At 49.9% G+C, this 20,598-nt stretch overlaps 1 protein-coding gene across 1 annotated transcript in view; it reads right to left on the bottom strand.

Annotated features, from left to right (window-relative positions):
- The window catches only part of LOC138568344 (uncharacterized), a 167,701-nt gene that overhangs the window by 33,252 nt on the left and 113,851 nt on the right, over positions 1–20,598 (bottom strand). Inside the window, exon 5 of the mRNA XM_069646437.1 lies at positions 5,170–5,222. Coding sequence (XP_069502538.1) covers positions 5,170–5,222 — 53 coding nt within the window. The remainder of the gene's footprint in view (positions 1–5,169; positions 5,223–20,598) is intronic.

The raw sequence follows: 20,598 nt of genomic DNA on the forward strand, positions 1-20,598 counted from the left end.
AAGTCGACCCTATGGGAGGCATACAAGGCGGTGATACGCGGACACATCATAGCGATCACAGCACAAAAAAACAAATGAATAAACAAGTGGGAGGCGGAACTAGAAGCAAAGAGCACAGAACTGAGACAAGAAATGGCGCACAATAACTCCTCAAAAGTGAAAAGAGCATATAGACACATCCAGGGCCAATCGGAGGCCCTCCGCACTAAGCAAGCCAAAAGACACCTCCTACACCTGAAGTAATGGTACTACATGAAGTCGAATAAAGCAGACAAATTATTAGCCAGACAACTACGGGGCAAATGACAAGCCCAATCAATAACAGACGAGCACGGCCAAAGATGCACTTTAACAACCGAGATGTGGAAGATCTTTCAACAATACTACCAAAAGCTATATGCCACAGAGAATCTAAGAGAAGAAGACCAGACAACATACCTGGAAAACGAGACACTGCAGACTGTGACGCAAGAGGAGAAAGAGACTAGACAAGCCCATCACAGAAGAAGTGGAGGTAGCGATAAGGGAACTACCAAAAAATAAAGCACCGGGTTCGGACGGGTTCACAGCACAATTTTATAAAACATACATAAGAGAACTGACCCCGTGCCTAACAGAATTAGTCAATACCTTCAAAGACCGCACGGACATCACCCCTTCCATGAATGAAGCAAAGATCCTAGTCTTCCACAAAAAAGGGAAAAATCCGGAAACCCCAAGCTCTTACCGCCCCATTGCATTAATAAACCTAGATGCAAAGTTATATACCAAAATCTTGGCCAAAAGACTGTCGAAGGTGCTTCCCAAATGAATCCACCAGGACAAGGCGGGCTTTATCCCCAACAGAATGAGCCATGACAACATCAGACGAATCACACAATTGATAGAAAAGACAGGACATACAAAACAGCAGCCATTCTTCTAGCGCTTGACGCAGAAAAAGCGTTCGACCGAGTGGAATGGTCTGTGCTATTTGGCATTCTAGAGAAAATGGGAATGGGAAAGGAATATATAAAAAAGATACGAGCCAACTACAACAATCCATCAGCTCGGATAGCGATAAATGGGGTACTCACAGACTCATTCAAAATTCAAAGAGGCACCAAACAGGGGTGCCCGCTCTCCCCACTGCTTTACGCTATCTTCCTGGAACAACTTCTGCAGAGGATCAGAGAAACCCCAGAAATACAAGGGATCGACATGGGAGGAATAACACACAAATCAATGGCATATGCGGATGACATGCTGCTGGCTCTGTCGAACCCAAAGGAATCCCTTCCGACTCTGATGAGGGAAATAGAGATCTATGGCTCCATATCTGGACTAAAAATGAACAGACATAAATCAGAAATCTTAACCTTAGCAGGCAACAAGGAAGAAATCCAAAACCTAGCAGCGGAGCTACAATTAAAAACAGCAGAGAAAGGGATCAAATACCTGGGAGTAAACCTCACAAACAAAATTACAAACCTCTATGCAGAAAACCTCCCGTAGCTACTAGAAAAGACCAAAGGAGATCTGGCAAAGTAGAATCCACTCTCAATTTCATGGTGGGGTCGAATGACCGTGATTAAGATGACAGTCCTACCTAGACTGTTGTACACTTTCCAGGCGCTCCCAATCTGAATTCCCCCCAATTCCCCCCTCACAAAGGCAACATCGAGGTATATATGGCAGAAAAAAACTCTGAGACTATCGAACCAGACACTTACAGCGCCAAGAGAATGAGGGGGGTGGCACTTCCACATTTCAGAAGATACTATGAAGCGGCCCAACTGTGGGTCCTCAAAGAATGGATCCCCGACAACTCCCAAAAGATATGGGAGGCGCAAGACAGAGCGGTGGCCAGGAACCAACTTCGCAAACTACTATGGACTAACCCAGAGCATAGGCACCAGAATGCACGCATTAGTGAAGTGATGAGTACTCCACTAGACATATAGAACAAATCAACCCGAAATGAAATTCTGACAATCGACCCAGCCCCCTTTATTCTGATACTAGGCAACCCGGAATTCCAACCAGGCATGGAGAAGGGAGCCTATCAGAAATGGGAGGATGCAGACTGCACAAAAGTCGGAGACATGTTCATTGGGCAACAAATTAGATCATTCACAGAATGCAGAGACCTACTGGGGCTGTCGCAAAAGGACAAATTCAAATACGACCAACTCTGCCATTGGCTTTCCTCCCCATGGATAAAACAAGCAGTAAGCAGAAACCCAACCCCATTTGAAAAATACATATTCACTAACACTGGAACCAATAAATGTGTATCGGCCACATACAGATTTATCAATACACCAACAGAAAATATCAAGTGGCAATATATGAAACGATGGGAGACCACGCTGGAGAAAGCGATAACAAAAGAACAATGGGACTACATATGGTACATTATCCCAAAATGGTCTAAAGCCATCCAGGTGAGGGAAGCATGGATAAAAATCATGATCCAATGGCATTACACCCCCGAAAGACTACATAAAATGTATCCTTCCACCCAAAACAAATGCTGGAGGGGTTGCACCTCTGCAGGGAACTGGAGACACTTTTGGTGGGATTGCCCAAAGCTATTACAATTCTGGTCAATCGTAAAAACCCACATGCAAGCCATGTTCAACGGGACCGAAAACCTGCAAGAAGAGGTATGGATGTGTGGACTGTGGAACCCTAGAGACAAGACAATGACGATTTCCCAAAAAAAGAACTTCATGGGACTCCTAACAGCGGCCTGGCTAGAAATTGCACAAAAATGGAAACAACAATTTCCACCGACCAACCTGGATTGGCTCAGAAGACTATGGTCCCATATCGCCATGGAAAGAATTACGTACAACATCCAGGGAGAAACCCAAAAATGTAGCACTGTCTGGGGAACCGCACTAGAACATGTACAGAGTGACTATATGCTACAATGGTGCCCCCACAAACTCTGTATCTTGGACCTGTTTAAATAAACTAAAACTCTAGAGAACTTGAAGTCGCAACAGAGACAATAACTGCAATCCGGTGGGAGGGGAGGGGTGGAAGGGAGGGGGAAGAGTTTAGGACTGAGGTTCAGTCCCTGTGTTTGACCTGTTCTTTATAAAATTGCAATAAAAACAATTTGAAGAAAACATAAAAGAAGGAAGATGGGTTAAATTCAAGTTTTATTGGGATCTAGTATAAAAATACTGGAGGTGCGAAGTCTAGTTTCAAAATAAACTCCTGGACATACAGTCATGAAAGAGTTCTGCAAGTCACTCAAAGTGACAGTTTTTACAGCGTTCCAGCACACTTCTTTCACAAGTACATTATCCTTATCGTGGTTTGGGGCCTTTATTTCACCTGTATGAGAGGACGAGATGGCCACCTCAACCATTGCTACATTGTGACTCCTCTTGCCCTAGAGGTTTTGCTGCAGATACTGGCAGGTATTTTTTCCCCTAAGACATTTTCTCCCCCATACCTGTGTCTGCAAATGTTAGCAGAGCTTGTTTATTTGAGCTGGTCACCTCGCAACTCCCAGCGGGGTCTAAAGATTTGGAAAGCCAATGTATTTGCCCTGGTGGCCTAGATACACCCACCAGGATCTGGACCACGGCCCTAGCTGGATTAACTCTCACTTCTTCAGGGATATAGCGGGTGGCCCCAGCCACTGTAAACTGTATGAACCTAGGTTCTCAGCCAGGCTTTCCACCTAGCCTGTTCTCGCAACCTGGTTCCTCCTAAGCTCTGGCTCCGTTGGTTTCGCCAACTCCACTTCTCAGTCCATGCCTCTGGTTGGCCCCTTCATCTTGACCAACCTAGGTTCTGCGCTCCTGGCTCTTCTACTTTTTTGTATTCTCTTCCCATGTGGCCCTTCCGGGATAGTCAATACTAGTTCTGCTCTCTTGCTTCTGTGCTCTCCTGCTTCCCTCTCTTTCTAGCACTGGTTCTCCTAGCACCACTTTCTCTCAGAACACTGCTCTATAACCCACCTCGTCAGGAGATTTGTGCTACTTTTGATATTAGTGTCAAAAGAGTGATTGGAAGAATTAAGGTTCTGATTCGTTAGGTCGGTTTCCCTATTAGCAATGTGTAGCGTGATTGGCTCTCGCATAATAGTTGCCCCTTGTCGCCCTACGAGTGGCCATTGTTAGTTGTTCCCTGCAGGTGTTGCTCATTCTTCACTAATCAGGATGGGGGTATTGCTTGTGCCACAAAGTTGCAAATACCCTGCCAGCCAGGTTGGAAATGGGCAGTTTTGACATGGTGACTCGCAGGCTTGAAGCTCCAGCTTCCTCCATTTTCGGGTCTCTCTCTTGGCATGAACCAGACTCATTCCCAGTCTAGGATTCTGCTGCCCGACATATAGTTTCTGAAACTGTGATTGGGCTCCAAGCGATGTGGAGAGTCACTTGTTAACGTGTACAGCTCTGATCCTGGGGTCGATATTCTCTCTTATTTTTCCCTGTTGTTTCCCTGGTGACAGAAGGCTTGGCCCATCCCTAACCATTAAGTATTTTTCCCCATGAATAGCCCTGCAGAGATTTCACTATGTGAGATAATGACTGTGTCCTCAAAGGACTCAAGTAAATTCCGGGTAGCGCTGAGGCCTTCTCTGTACACCATGGCAGATGTTACATACTGGAGCAGGTGGCATCCCGCGGCTCCCAGAGTTCCCCACCCTTCTTCCATGGGCAATGAACCAGTGACTTCAGCACCATGGAAATCATCCTATATAGTGTTGGATCCTTGCGTTCTGCGTCAACCTCGCGGTCCTGATAGACACCTGTGCAGTGCAGGAGACTCCACTCTTAAATGGCCTCCAGATTGGTACAAGGTCTGCCTTTGCATGCTCGAGGGGGTCCTGACACCACACAAATGTGGGGCCTTTCTGCAGTAAGTGTGGGCATTTGTGTTACGCCACTGGTCAATGTTTTGGCGGTCAGTGGGTTTGCGTTTTAGAGACATTTAATGTTCCTACCGATAGTAGTTATTATGTGGCCGTTGCCTGGATCTGCCCAGTATCTGGCAAGACATCAGTGCCTGAAGATGAAGAATTAGGTTATGAGTTTGGCTTCAGCCTAATGAACTGCTGAAGGCTCAGGAGTGCTCTCCCTAGAACGCTGGACACATCAGGAAGGGTGATGAGACAGCTCAACCTGCAGAGACTCTTACAGGCTGAACAACTGCGCTACTCACCTTGGAAGTTCTCAACTCCTGGAATAGGAGGGATGCAGGGGTCGAAATAGTGCCTGGAAGAGGGATAGGAAAGATATAAGAAAAGGCAACATTATATACAAACATTTCACCATGGGGCGATTGCGTAATAACATGCGATTACCCTTCGATAGAAGAACACATGCAGACTGTCATGCACAGGCAGTGGTGGGGCCCACATCATAAGTACTCACCAAAGAGTCCAATGTATTCCTGGCCTCTAATTAACAAGAGTTAAATGGAGAACGAGGACAATGGGGCCCAGCTGGATCCCCTTGAACCAGGTATCCTGGTCCTGTTGGGTCCCCAATGCAACATGAGAAAGGCTTTAGGGTCTTTCTCACAATTCAAACAGGTATGAGAAATCCAATGTGCAGAAAATGCTGCTGCGTGAGTAGACGACAGCGCTCCTCATTTCCATACATGCATGCTGGGGATAGGTGCAACAACTGACCAGTCATTCCTAACAATGAAGATTAGACCAGGGAACTTGCACAACAAGAAGATGCACACACACAAATAAAAGACGGTTAAGTTAAAGTACCCTTTTAATAGTCTAACCAATGTTGGCTACTTGCACTGATCCGGTTGAGGCTGCAGAGCCTTGATTTTAGGTATAATTATACATGTTAATCCATCGTCCCATAGGCAAGGCATGGTGCAAGAGCCGAGGACTGGACCAGCCTGGAGTGCACAACAGCCTTTTTGTCTAGAATAGTGGCTTATTTGGCCTACAAACAGAAAGGAAAAAAATGCAGACGATATATTGAAAATGATAGGCAAGTATTATTATTATTGACGTTATGGAGTAGCATCTTTCCCAATGGATGAAAACATTAAAAGATTTGTCAATTACAGTTTTGTTGACCCCTTTCAAAATCCAATACGGTTTCCACCATACCAAAAAATGAATGCATGAGAAAAATTGATACGGAATGAATTTCAGCTATTTGCACATTTGGGGTTATTCTTTAAAGCAAACTACATGTCACTGTTGGGTGGCTCAGCCCTCAGCCTGCAGAATGCCAAACTGTCAACCCATTGGTGAACACCAGAAATCGGGATAGGAGCAACACATGGAGATAAACTGAAAAGGGGAACCACAGGAAATGGAGGTGGGATCTTGAAGGACTGCACAATCACAACGCCATGAGACAAGCGTGAAGGGGCCAGCCAGTCACACACATTATTGGGCCAATTAAGCTGGTGGATGCAATAGTGAGGGCGTTAGGACAGCATTTCGGAGTGTTGACGTTTTTGCTGTGAAGGAGAAGGAGGTTGGAGGGAGAGATAGGAGGAGATTACAGAGTAGTGTAGCCCGGTGTGTGACCCTTGCTCAAAGCCAGATAGTGAGTATAGGCAAGACCTTGTTGGGAGGTAAAGACCACGAGAAGTGAGGAGACTTTCAGGACTTTCAGCCTGATGGATGCCAATACCCAGACCCTAAGGTGAACCCAGAATCTGTGAAGGTGAACACCCTGCGGCTGTTGCGGGCGCTCGTCTGCAAAGGAGAAACAAGAGGCTGCAGTGAGCTCCTGTCCAGAAGAGCAATCCGTGGCTGGTGTGGAGAATAACTCGAGTCTGAAAAGCCCCCAGGCAGCAGGGGAGAGAATGGTGCAGGTGATCAGGTTGGAGCAGCCCCCAAGGATACTCAAGTTCTGGCTGGTAGTTGTGTGCTGTGTCTATGTCTACGCAGCTCAGCAGGATGAACCCAGACCCAAGGACAACCAAACTGGCAACCTGAGACATCAAGGCAAAAAAAGTCACGTACTGGGGGGATTTAAATAACATGAGACTGAGTGAACTGAAGAAAGCCCAAGGGGTCTGGCAACCTTGGGCTCCTGCCATTTAGGATAGGGAACCAGACTTGGACCATAGGTCCGCACTTTAGTATAGACCTTAGAACTATGCACTTTTGTTAGACCACTATCCTGACACCTCCTCTTTTGTTGTATACATCTCCAATAGGTCCTGTGAAGGTGCAGAGGTAGGAGAAAGAAACAGGACTGGTATGTTTGTTGACATAACGTTTAATCCCAAAGAAAACAAGGGAAAACACCTGCCTAGCTCTATTACTAAGAGGTGTTCCCTGCCGCAAAGCAAATACTAAGGACTCTGTCAGAATGCCCGTAAAAAGTATATAGTCCACTATACAAATCCTATTTCCGTACCCTACCTTGTCAACTAAACTATAAAGAATGTGGGTCTTCTTGATCAAGAAGAGTGAATTAGAGATCCCATCAGGGTTCTAATTTGGGGAAAAACAAAGTTCCAACATGTACTAAAACAAAAGTTTCAAAGGAGTGCAAAACAACCAAAGTTCCACAGTAACAAAGTTGTCTAGTTCAAAAGGAAGGCTAAGTTCCAACTCAAAATGGTGACGCCCAGAGAATGGCTCCCTTCTCTTGGTCTCACTCAGGCTTCTCACTGGGGTTACAAACTCCAGGGGAAATATCTCTCTTCTCCTGGCTTTCTTTAGGCTCCTTACAATGTCAAGAGAGTGCCTTCCTTCTCTTGACTTCTCTCAAGCAGTTCTGAATACCAGAGAGGGTGTTTCCCCATCTTCTCGATTACTTTTCATAACGCGAGGGAGGACGCGTTCCTTCCCCTGGTCTCATCTTCTCCTGCCTTGTTTCACCTTGCTTTTAAACCTTTGGGATACGGGTCTCAAACCTGTAAGGTTCTGTCGTGACAGCGTGGCAAACCTGGTTCACTAGTGTGCCAAATACTTTTACGAGGAATTTGACCGATGATGGTAATATTCATTGCTTTCTTTCTTGGGGGGCTCGCGAAGAGTACTTTGCTTCCCTAGGCGTCCCTTCTTCCCCTGTCTAGCTTGGTCAGGGTACCCGCTTCACCCTTCTGCCCCTGCCAACCGTCACGTCTGGTGGGCAAAGATTACCCCTCCTTCTGACAAAGCCTTTGGTCCACAGCTTCCTCTTCTGCTTCACACTTCCTGAGTCTGTCTTCCCTGTTATACTGGCTCTGGCCAATAGGAAAACATTAGGCTGCCGAATGTGGTTCTTGCAGGTGATCCTCATTCCTCCACACTTCTCCTCGTCACAGTTCTGATCTTTTCACTCCCTTGTGAGTCATTGAGGATTTTCATCGTCACAGTGATGGTAAAGGGATCTTCACTTTGGTCTTGCCTATTCTTCCTCAGCCCAATACTTTTAGAAGGGACTGAGTTCTCATGAAAAGGGACTCCCCCTTGTGAAAAGGGGACGGTATCCACAGATTTGTCACATTCCTGTAGAGCTCCTCCAACCTATGCCCCGAATGTCAAACCCAGGAGTTGAGGTTAACGAATGAGGGTGAAATTGAGGTGCATTAAAAGGGCTGGGGCCAGAACTGCTCTAAAAGTCTGAAAATATGTTTCCTTTCCCACCTGTGCACAGTTTATGAAGCACTGTGAGTGGGCCATCCTTTTCCATTGTTCTGCGCTTTTGTTCCCCCATAGGAATTTGTCCAATCTGTCCAGCAGTTTAAATGAAGCTGTTCAACTCCAAATCTTATGTGTGCTGAGTAACAGTTTGTCTTTCACTGCGAACGCTGTTGCAATCAACCGTGTGCTTGCCTTTGAAATGGGCATACTTTGCTTTTGGATCTGCCCTAGCCCCACTGCCCAATAAAAGACACTGAACAGTCAGTCCACCTCTAATGTAAGAAATAGATCATTAAAAAGGTCAGGGCATGTTGAAAAGAACAAGTTACTCTCTTACCTGGTAACGTTCTTTCGATGGGATGGTCCGACGACGTATTCCATATCTATGACAGTAATCACCACAGCTGTGCTGCTTCGGAAAATCTTTCGGCGTCTGCGTCCTGCGTCGATACACCACCCTCGAGGACCTTCTCCGACGGCCGACGTCACTGGATTTTATAAGTAGGACGCACGACGCCCGTAGCCTCAGTTGTAGTTTTTTCCCAGAAGGTGTGCCACCTGTCTTCTGCCAGTCTGACACACAAAGCCTTGCGGAAACGTAAGCTGCAATCGCATAAGATATTCTGTAGCGGGTAAGGTAGGGAGGGAGCGATATGGAATACGTCGTCGGACCATCCCATCGAAAGAACGTTACCAGGTAAGAGAGTAACTTGTTCTTCGAGGGGATTGGGTCCTCCGACATATTCCATATCTATGACAGACTCCCAAAGCAGTACCAATGCAAGGAGTTGGGAAAATAATTTAGAATGCCCAAACAAATTGCGGAGTAAAGGACCGCCTTGCCAAAGGCCAGATCCTGCCCCCGGATGGAATCGAGGGAATAGTGACGTACAAAAGTATGGACCGAAGCCCAGGTGGCTGCATCACAGATGTTACGAATAGGAAGACCCCTCTGCAGGGCAGTAGAGGCAGCCATACCCCTGGTAGAATGGGCCCTTAAACCGAATGGTGGGTCCTTACCCGCCAAGCGGTAACACTCAGAGATAGCCAAAATAATCCAGCGAGACAAAGTCTGTTTCGTCACACCTTGTCCCAAACGCTTTCCAGCGTAACCAATGAAGAGCTGATCGTCCACTCTGACCCGGGAAATGCGTGAAATATAAAAGCTTAACACTCTCCTAGGATCAAGCCTATGGAGCCTCTCCTCTTGCTTACCAGGATGTGGAGGAGGATAAAATGCTGGAAGAACAACCTTCTGGCCTAAATGAAATTCCGACACCACCTTCGGAAGAAAAGAAGGACGAACTCTAAGGACAACCCTGTCCTTATGAAACACAGTGAAGGGTGGCTTAACTGAAAGTGCCTGTAACTCACTCACTCTGCGAGCGGAAGTGACCGCAACTAAAAATACAGTTTTAAGAGTCAACAGTCTCAAAGGGCATGAAGGCAAAGGCTCAAACGGAGCACCCATCAGAAGCTTGAGAACAAGGTTCAAATCTCAACCGGGCACATGGAAAAGTGACAGAGGGAAGACATTAGTGAGCCCTTTCACAAACTGAGAAATTAAAGGAATTTTAAAATAGGAACACTCTTCAGACGAGCGCTTAAATATGGATAGCGCCGCCAGGTAACCTTTAATGGTACCCACTTGAAGGCCCCTGTGGGCCAAAGAAAGCAAAAAAGACAGAACCATGGGAATTTCACATGCAAAAGGATCCACATTCTTAACCCTGCACCAGTCGTAGAACTTTCTCCAATGGCAACCGTACAGGGACTTTGTTGCGGGCCTTCTGGCTGAAAGCAACACCTCCATCACGTCTTCAGGGAGGTCCCAATCCTTATACCTCAACCTTTCAGAAACCAAGCATGAAGGTTGAGGGACCTGACCTCTGGATGGAGAACCTGACCCCCCTCCCGTGAGAGCAGATCGTCTCAGTAGGGAAGACTACGTGGAGGGCAGATGGACAAGTCGAGAAGGTCCGGGTACCACGTCCTCCGGGCCCACGCCGGAGTAATGAGGATCATCTGGGAACCGAACCTCCGTAACCTCTGCAGTACTTGCGGGATGACGGGGACTGGAGGAAACGCGTACAGCAGTGGGAATGACCACTCCACCACAAACGTGTCTCCTAAGGCTCCTTGTGGAGGAAATTCCCGCGAGCAGAACCTCTCGCACTTCCAGTTGACACTGGAGGCAAAGAGATCCACCTGAGGGGTTCCCCAAAAGGCGAAGATCTCCAGGAGAATCTCCTGAGCCAACTCCCACTCGTGAGAGATCGCGCTCTGCCTGCTCAGAGCGTCCACCGTCTCGTTTTCGTCTCCTGCCAGATGAACTGCCGAAATCAAACCTTCCTGCTGGATTGCCCAGAACCAGAGTTGCATCGCCTCCCTGCACAGAGGAAGTGACCCTGCCCCCCCCTTTTTGTTGAGGTAGTGCATGGCCACTGTGTTGTCCGTCAGGATCAGGACATTCTTTCCTCGCACAGTCGGCAGAAAAGCCTTCAGGGCTAGCCTGACGGCCCTCAGCTCCAACAGATTGATATGGAGTCTGGACTCCGACGGAGACCAACGACCGCTGACTGTCAACTCGTTGGCATGAGCTCCCCATCCCGTGAGGGATGCGTCCGTCATGATCGTCACCTCCAGCCAGGGCAGCCAAAATGGAGCCCCCCTCATCAGATTGCCTTCGTCGGCTCCCCACAGAAGGTCCTGGGCGACCGAAGACGGCACCTAAACAGGGCCCGACATCCTACCGGAGGACTGAGACCACTGGAGCTTGAGTGCCCATTGCAAAGATCTCATCCGCAACCCGGCCTCTGGCACCAGAAGAATGCAGGATGCCATGAGGCCGAGCAGTCTCAAGAACTCGAACGCGGGGAGAGTCTGGGCAAGTTGAAACTTGTGCACCATCTGCTGAATGTGATGAGCCCTCACCTGGGGAGGAAAACACTGCCCCAGGGACGTGTCGAGCACTGCTCCGATGTACTGGAGCCTCTGAGTTGGTGTCAAATGGGACTTCTTTAAGTTGAGGGAGAAGCCCAGCTTGTGGAGCGAGTGGCAGGTGACTGACAGATGATCCAGGACTTGCTCAGGAGAGCGCGCCCTGATCAACCAATCGTCCAGGTAGGGGTAGACATGAATCCCCCCTTTCCTAAGATGCGCTGCCACCACTACCATGAGCTTGGTGAAGACCCTCGGGGCGGAGGTCAATCCGAACGGCAGGACCCGAAACTGAAAGTGCGAGGCACCAACCACGAACCTCAGGTACTTCTTGTGCTTTGGATGGATCGGCACATGAAAATAAGCGTCCTTGAGGTCGAGAGACACCAACCAGTCCTGAAGTTGAAGGGCCTGGAGGACTTAAGAGAGAGTAACCATCTTGAACTTGTCCTTCCTGAGGAGTTTGTTCAAACCGCCCAAGTCCATGATGGGTCTCAATCCCCTGTCTTTCCTGTAAATCAAAAAATAAGGGGAATACCGTCCCTTGTTCCTCTCCGCTACAGGCACCAGTTCTATGGCGCCTTTCTCCAGCAGGGATTGAATTTCCTGTGCAAGGAGCGGATCCGGACTCTTCAAAGAGAGATTCCCCCGTGGAACGTCCTGAGGCCGCTGCCGGAAAGGAAGATAGTAGCCGTGGGTTATGATCTCCAGAACCCACACATCTGAAGTAATGGCGCGCCACTCTGCAAGATGCTGCGCCAGCCTTCCCCCAACCAGCGAACCATGGGACATGGCCTCATGACTGAGCTGAAGCGGCTGCGGCGTTGCCTGAGGGCAAAGAGGCAACAGCCCGAGCGGCCTTGGCACCTCGAGTACCTTGTTTTCCACCTGTGGCACTCCTACGGTGGCCCCTTTGACTGGCAGCTTCTCTCGCTTTACCAAAGGATGAGTAATAACGAAAGGAACCTCCCCTCCATTGCTGTCCCCTAGGACGGAAAGGCGGAGGTTGTCGAACTGCAGCGCACACCGACTTCGCTGCAGCTTTTAAGGTCTGCAACCTCTCAAAGCTCTCGTCAGCCTTGCCGCCAAAAAGATGTTCCCCGTCAAAGGGCATGTTGAGGAACCGGGCCTGCACATCAGGAGCAAACCCTGACTTCCGCAACCACGCAAACCTGCGTATCACGGTGTTCGCCGCCATGGACCGGCTGACGCAATCTGCCATGCCCAAACCCGACTGAACGGCCTCACACATGACATCCTTGCCATCCTGAACCATGGCAAGGAAACCATCCAGTTCGTCCCCTTCGGGAATATGTTCAGCTGCCAAGGAAACAAAGTTCCACAGAGTGTGCGTGAAACGAGACAAGGCTGGCTGGGCGGTATTTTCACGGCAAAGACTTGCCCACTGCTGGGAGACTCTCCGGAGCAGTCCAAGCCGCCGCCACCCTCCTCTGTAGAGCCATATGAAACGGCAGTACCGGGTCAGTTGGTGGACCAATGTCGAGGATATCCGTAAGCTCATCCTGAACAAACTCCCCCAGGGGAGCAGACCATCCTAAGTACTCGGTGACCCTTGACATAAGGCGCCGGTACGAAGAATCGGCGTGAGTGCCAGGCTCAGGCCTACAAAATTCCACCTCCAGAGCGGTGTCCAGCCCACTAGCATCATGCAGGGACTGCCGCAGGTCCTCAAACTGGCTATGGCCCAAAAGAATCTCGTCTGGCACCGTGTCAGGCACCATGCCATCATCAGAGCCCTCATCCACCTCTGAAATAAACTCCAGATGGCGGTAAGAAGGCACAGAACTTGAACCAAAGCCATGCTTGACCTTGGCCAGAGCCTTTCTAGGGGGTTCCACCGAGCCTCGGGGTACCCCCGTCGACACAGCCTCGAAAGGCGTCGAGGGCGTCGAGTGAATCGGCGTTGTGCGTCCTACTTAGAACATCCAGTGACGTCGGCAATCGGAGGAGGTCCTCGAGGGCATCGTATGGACGTCATCGACGCGGGACGCAGAAAGATTTTCCGAAGCAGCACAGCTGTGGTGATTACTGTCATAGATATGGAATACGTCGGAGGACCCAATCCCCTCGAAAGCGGATTTTAAGAGCAGTCTGGAGCAAGGACGGCATCAGTCTATGGGTCTCATTATGAGTTTGGAGGTAGCCAGGGTGCTATTAGCGCCATGGCTGCCTCCAAACCCGTGTCCGGATAGTCGGAATGGGGACTTACCGGGTCATTCCAACCTTGGAGGACCCGGTAAATCCCCATTCTGAAAACCATTCCCCATTCCCATTCGAGCCCCCATAGGGCTCAATAGCGAACCCGTTATTAGCTCCCTGGTCCCTTAGCGGCTCCCGCTAAGGGCGGCTGGTAAAACCAGCCGTCCATAGTGGGACCCGCTAAGGGACCTAGGAATGTAGCGGTAGGGAGTTAACGGCACCGGCATCCTTACCGGTGCCATTAACCCCCTACCGCCGTACTCGTAATGAGGCCGTATGTCTTAAAGCAGGAGGCCGGGTATCCCATACTGATTTAAGACGTAGGTGTGACTACCCAGCATCGGTTGTAGCACCCTCGGTACAATGAACTCAATTCTCACCAGGCTATGAAAAGTTGACTGTTGCAAAACACACGAGAGAGGAGACAAAGGAAAAAACCTGAAGGTTATAATGGCCAACTTGTACTTCACCCAGAAAATTAACTGTGGTGCGTACAGACACAGGGCCTCATCACGACTTCGGCGGTAATGTGGCGGATTATCCGCCGGATGTAAAAAGCGCTAACGCCAAGGCCCCCGGCGGATAATCCACCAGATCACGAGTTATCGTGCACGCGCCCTGGTCCATGGCGGTATCGGGAATAGCGCGAACCTTTAAATCCGGCGCACAATGCTCTACCGCCATATCGCGCTCATAGCGCGCAGGAAACGCGTCACCACCGGAACGGGAAATAAAGCAGCGGCCATCTTGGAAATCACAATCCGTCGGCTATCACAGCCCCTGGAAGCCATCCACGCCATCCAACCCCAAAACATGTCTCAGGAGCGCACTTGGGGCAAGACTGCCCTGGACAGGGTGCGAAAGCCCAAATTCAGTGACCAGGAGCTAACTGTACTGGTCGAGGAGGCCGAGATACACCATGAGGAGCTGCAGCAGCGCAAAACAAGTGGCCAGCGCAGAGCACAAATTTGGTGATCAATCGGCCAAAGGGTCAGTGTTGTGGGGCGCGTGCCCCGGGATGGGGAGGATTGCCGCAAGTGCCTGAACGACTTGCGCGTGCAAGTCCGTGGCATCCTGTCACAGCACCGGAGTGCAAGTAGGGCCACTGGAGGAGGCCCACCACCACCCCCACCCGAACTCACACCTTGGGAGGAGAAAATGACAGCGCTGATAGATGTTGGCACCATCAAGGGCATTGGTGGAGCGGAAGCAGGCACTTGCATCGACCCAACTGCAGGTGAGACCCACCCCTGAATGCATGCAGCTGAAAGTACCACACATGCAGACCCTGAGTGAATGAATGCGAAGAAATGTGTGTGAGGTACTGCATACACCCATAAGTGAGGCCTACATCCATTGAACCGTAGTGCTGCCTAGACGACCCTGCATGTGCAGTGCATGAATGACAGGGGCAGGGGATAGACATCCGTAGCCATAGGACAGCTACTTAGAGTTTGAGTGTGCATGAATTCACCCCCAAAACCCAGAGCACAGTGCACCCCAACCACGCATGCAATCTTGTCACTCCAACATTCCCATGCAGTGCACCTCCATACACACTCACAACAAGCACCACATGGCGACTGAACAGAATGCAAGTTGAATGCGTGATTGATACTGTCCTCAATCACACTTGTTGGCCTGAACTGCATCACACAAATATATGTAGCATTGAACTCAAACCACACCCTATGTACCCCACAGGCACACGTCAATCCCAACGGGACGAAGATGATGGGGAGGAGGCCACACCAACACAGCGCCCACGGCAGCGCGCCTTCACCAGCACTACCACCCCACAAAGAGGCCGTACGGAAGGGAGACGACCCAGGCCAACACCCACTTCACCCCAACGCAGCCCCACCAGACAGCAGCAGCAGCCACATGGCCGCAGGGAGGCCACCGCCAGCTCGCCCCAAGCCACCAGTCACAGCCCCGATGCTGAGGGACAGAGGTCTAGATCTGAGCCCGACGTGGGAGCAACACCTGCACGTGGCCATCATGCCGGAGGACAGCACTCTCCCGGAAGCAGTGAGGCTGAAGGGACGGTCACACGCCAGGGAAGCCCAAGCCCAGGAACACACCATGCACTATGTCGACATGTGCCTGTGCGTCGTGTCTGCACACCACAGCCGGACGTGGACACGCCATCATATGGCAGCCCAGAAGCCCAGTCCAAGCTGGCGCCATGTCGCCATGCAGCCCCCCGCCACCCGACAGCACACAAGTCGCAGGCCAACACAAGACACACCAGGGGTGCCCTTCGTTACTGGGGCAGCAGTGATGGGCCGACTCGACATTATTGAGGCAAAACAGGCCAGGGTGGAATCAATGGCCAAGGTGCAGAGCCGGCACATCAAGGCTGTCAGTGCATCTATACGGCATGGGTGCAAATACATAGCGCGGGACAATGCGCGCACACGCAGAGTCGTTGAACAATGTACCGCTGCCCTGACAGGCTTCGGGCAACGAGTGAGGGAGTTCATGGAGGCAGTCTCAGCACTTACTGAGCAAACAAGAGAGGGAAACAACCTCATGCGACAGCACTTGATACCCGCCCCTTCAGTCCCTTCGACATCGACCACACCCACGGAGGGATCCCTCAAGCCATCTCCTAAGCGCCGGTCCATGCGCCACCTAAGGGCACGCACACCAGAGGGGCCCGGAAAAGGAAAGCGCCCAAGACCATCCTAGTGGTGCATGGCATCGTTGTTGGTGGCCTGATAAGACACATGTGCCTATCTGCACAGTTGGGGGTAGTTCACTGGGGGGAGGGGGGATTGTGTGCTGGGTTTTCACTGGGGGGAGGGGGGATTGTGTGCTGGGTGTTCACTGGGGGGAGGGGGGATTGTGTGCTGGGTGTTCACTGGGGGAGGGGGGTTTGTTGGACGGAAAATAAATCACGTTAGAAAAATCACAATGCATGGACAGTAGTGATTGTTACTAAGGCAATTTAATGTTGAAGTGACATATTTCCAATTTACCCATTACCCATTTCTAAAAGAATCCATCTATCAATCCCTGTCTTGCCAACCTCCCCTCCCTCAGACCAATCCTTTGTGCACGTTCAACACCTTCTGGCACTTCAGCACCCTCACTACCATCCTCCGGTGGCTGCACATGAGCATCAGGGGGCAGTGGCACATTTCTGCGACAGCAGATGTTGTGCAGCATGGCACATGTCAGTACAATTTTGCCAACTTTTTCTGGTGCATACATCATTGCCCCTCCCGTGTGGTCCAGGCACCGGAAGCGTGCCTTCAGCAGTCCAAATGCCCTCTCCACGCAGATCCGTGTATGGGCATATCCACGGTTGTATGCCCGCTCCTCCGCCGTGTGTGGGTGACGCACAGGGGTCATGAGCCACGTGCACTGGGGATATCCAGAATCACATGCAGGGGAGAGAAAGCCGGTATGGGGACAAGGTAAGTCCAGTGGGTGTACAGTGCTCTGTCATCAGTGTGATTTTGCCATATTTGTCATTTGGCATATGACATTGTGGACTGTGCTGTCCTACAGGCACGATTGAATCAATGGGGTACTCTCCACTTGGGACGCCTATGTTTCTGTATGTAACAGTACTCATTCACTTGTCGCAGGTTAAGGGGGCCCTTCCATCTACTTCTGCATGACAGAAGTGGCCGCCTCATGTGTCATTGCAAATCCATTTGGCTACAGTTGCATTTGCTGGTCGTCACTATTCTATACTGTTCTCCATGCATTTCCCTGGCCATTTTGGGGACAGTGTTCGTGGGATGTACATTATCATTACTCAGCCTACTTATGTGTGGTTCATTTGTGGATGTGCCAGCTTATGGTTTGGAATTTCATTACTGTCGGATGGCCAGGGTGGGATTTCCGTACTGTCTCAGTGTTGGGAGCCATGGTGCTACTCACACAGGAGGCTTTATTGTGGTGGGGCTTCCATATGTCACTGTGCCGCATCATGTCTTACATCATGCATGGGTGTGTTCTGCTGTGTTGGACATGTCCAAGGTTTATCGTGCAAGGTGCTTGAATGTGAATGTTGCAGTAATGCTGCTGCCTATTGGGAATAATGGATTCTGTGACAGGCACCATCAGTTGTGGATTCACATGCTTTATGGTATACATTTGTACTCACCCAGTAGCCATGTGTTTTGGCCACGATGCCTTTCCATGTACGCCGGCAGGGTACTGTTGTGCAGGACCATGGAGTCGTGGGTGGATCCTTGGTAGCGGGCACAGCAGTGGCTGAAGTTGAGGTCAGGTCCACATGTCATCTGCACGTTGAGGGAATGGTAATGTTTACGGTTTCTGTAGGCAGCCTCATGTGCCTGGGGTGGTACAAGTGCCACATGTGTGCAGTCCAGGGCTGCTATTACATTCGGGACTTGGGCAATGGCATAGAATTAACCCTTCAGTTGGTGCACCTGTGCCTGTGTGGCTGGCAATGCAATGCCTGTGCCTGTGTGGCTGGCAATGCAATGTGTTCGTTCACATGATTCAACAGTGCATCAAGCACCTGTCCCAGCATGGCACTGAATGTGGACTGGGCCATTCTATGCATCATGGCAACAGTATGTTGGTAGCTGCCAGTCCCAAGAAATTGAAGCACAGACACGAGCTTCACTAGAGGAGGTACTGCCGTGCTAGTGGCTATGCGGCTGCCAATGTCACCCTGGATTGTGTCCAGCAAATGGGTGATGGTTGCCCTGTCCAGCCGATATTCTGTCACCAACTGACCATCAGTCAGGGCCCAGGGTGTTGGCGTGACCATGGGTATGGCTGTCCACCTTGCTGGTGCTGCTCTCCTCCTCCTTCTCCTCCTCATCCCCACTGCCCCCTGCACTCCCAGGGCCCTGGCCTGGTTGGCTGGCCTCTTTAGCTCCAGGCGCAGCAGGTAGAAGTCATCATCAAGGCTCCCGGCTCCAAATGGCAGCATGGTGTTGGGGAGGGTGTGTTGTGCATGGGTGGCTCCTTTGTAGGCCTCTGATTTGCATTGGTTCCACCTGGGCCCTTTTTGCTGTGGCCTGTGTTCTGTTACCTCCAGCTTTTTGCTGGAGGTATTTTCGGCGGATTATCCGCTGCTTTTCACGAGTCCGGCGTAGGCGCTAATAGCGCCTACGCCGGACTCGTGATTGCTGATGTTTTAGCGCGAATGGTTCCTGGCGCTGTTATGGCCGGCGCTTGTACAGCCGGTTGTACTTGCGCCGGCTGTACTTGCGCTGACGGTATTTCGACTCGTGATCCGACGGACCCTTATAATCGGCGCTAATAGCGTTACCGCCGATTTTTAAGCGTTACCGACAAAGTCGTGATGAGGCCCACAGAGGTAACATTACAGAAACCACATGTGATTATAGGACAGAATATGACTTTAGCGGCTGCCCAGAGACAGAATACTGATTCCTAGCCTGGCAACTTCTGCATGCATTTTAAAGCGTCGGCAAACTGGACACCATGATTGTGCGACTGGGTGATAGGGGGGCTTTGCATGTCATTTGATCAATGGGGGCTCACACTTTCTCTGGCTTTACCGCCGGAACCCTTCGGGGCCCACAGTTATTACTCCAGTTCAGCCTGGATTCAGGATATACCGAAGATCCTTTTTTCCTTAATTGATGATCACAGGATCATCAATACAGGGAGAGCATGGCTTCAAACCCAGTTTACTCCCCTCTGGAAAATGTATAGAGACAGGGGAAATGCCTGATGCTCCTGGTTTGGCCATCCAGGACAGTTACACATTGTTGTAAATATCTGCACTTGATTATTTCAGATGAGAGATTGAAGTCTGTCTTTCATCCGGCTCTATCCGGTGTGTAACAGACATGACATGAAATAACCGATGTATCAAGCTGCTGCGCATTATATCATAAGGCGATTTAAATTGCAGATTGTCAGGAAAATGTGTAATGGCCGCAGTTTATGTGTGAATATTCAGTATATAGCAAATCAGGTTTCCACAAAAGTTACTGAAATAGTGCATTTTGTTTAAGGGCAGTATATTCCCGAATGGTTCCCATGAATCCCCCTGATGCAGGAGCAGCGAGACCAGAGCCTGCATTGTGAAGCAGGCACAGCACACTTGGATGAAGGTTGTAGGTAAGTTTAATATAAGAAAACCTGCAGCACAGCCTCCATGAATCAACTCTCTCCAACAACTGACAACCCCGAGGTTCCACATTGCATCACGACCACCCAATGTTCCAATAGAGCGTGCAGCAACTACTACACATCTTCCCCCCAAAAATACTTGAAAGTATCAAAGGAAGAAAATATAATTAACAATGAAGAAACAAAGAAGTAACCGCAACATTTCAAACTCATAAAAGAGGTGGAACTGGAAACCATAAATGCAAACTGGGAAAAGTAAATAACACAAAAAATACATTCCCCCCCCCGAATAGCCCACATGCCCCGAACACCCCACATCTTCCCCACAAATTCCTTGAACATGACACATTTGAAATCATACAAACTAAAAGGTTACATAACATTAATTTCCCACTACCCTTAGTTCACTAAGTCACTAGAAGTTACCCGAAAAAATAAACATCTGGATACCCAAACAGAATCACCTAATATAATCCTTCATCCACACCGGTCCTCTTCTTCTCCTCAACGTACTGCAACTGACACAATTACTGCTAACCCGCAATGCAGCAGATCCCTCTACGCCACTGTTCACCCCAACTCCTACCCCACAATCATCTCCTAACACGATCTCCGACCCCACACGCTTTCCCCCAAGCACAACCACATCGTCCACACCATCCACTGCTACCACTCTATCCAGGTTCCAAATGGACCCATCATCCACCCTAACAGCATTGCCCAAACACTCAAGAACTTTCCTGGGATCAGAAAACTTCGACCTTCCT

This window comes from Ambystoma mexicanum, chromosome 1p (genome assembly GCF_040938575.1).
Source record: "Ambystoma mexicanum isolate Mex_15411 chromosome 1p, UKY_AmexF1_1, whole genome shotgun sequence".
Taxonomy (NCBI): Eukaryota; Metazoa; Chordata; class Amphibia; order Caudata; family Ambystomatidae; genus Ambystoma; species Ambystoma mexicanum.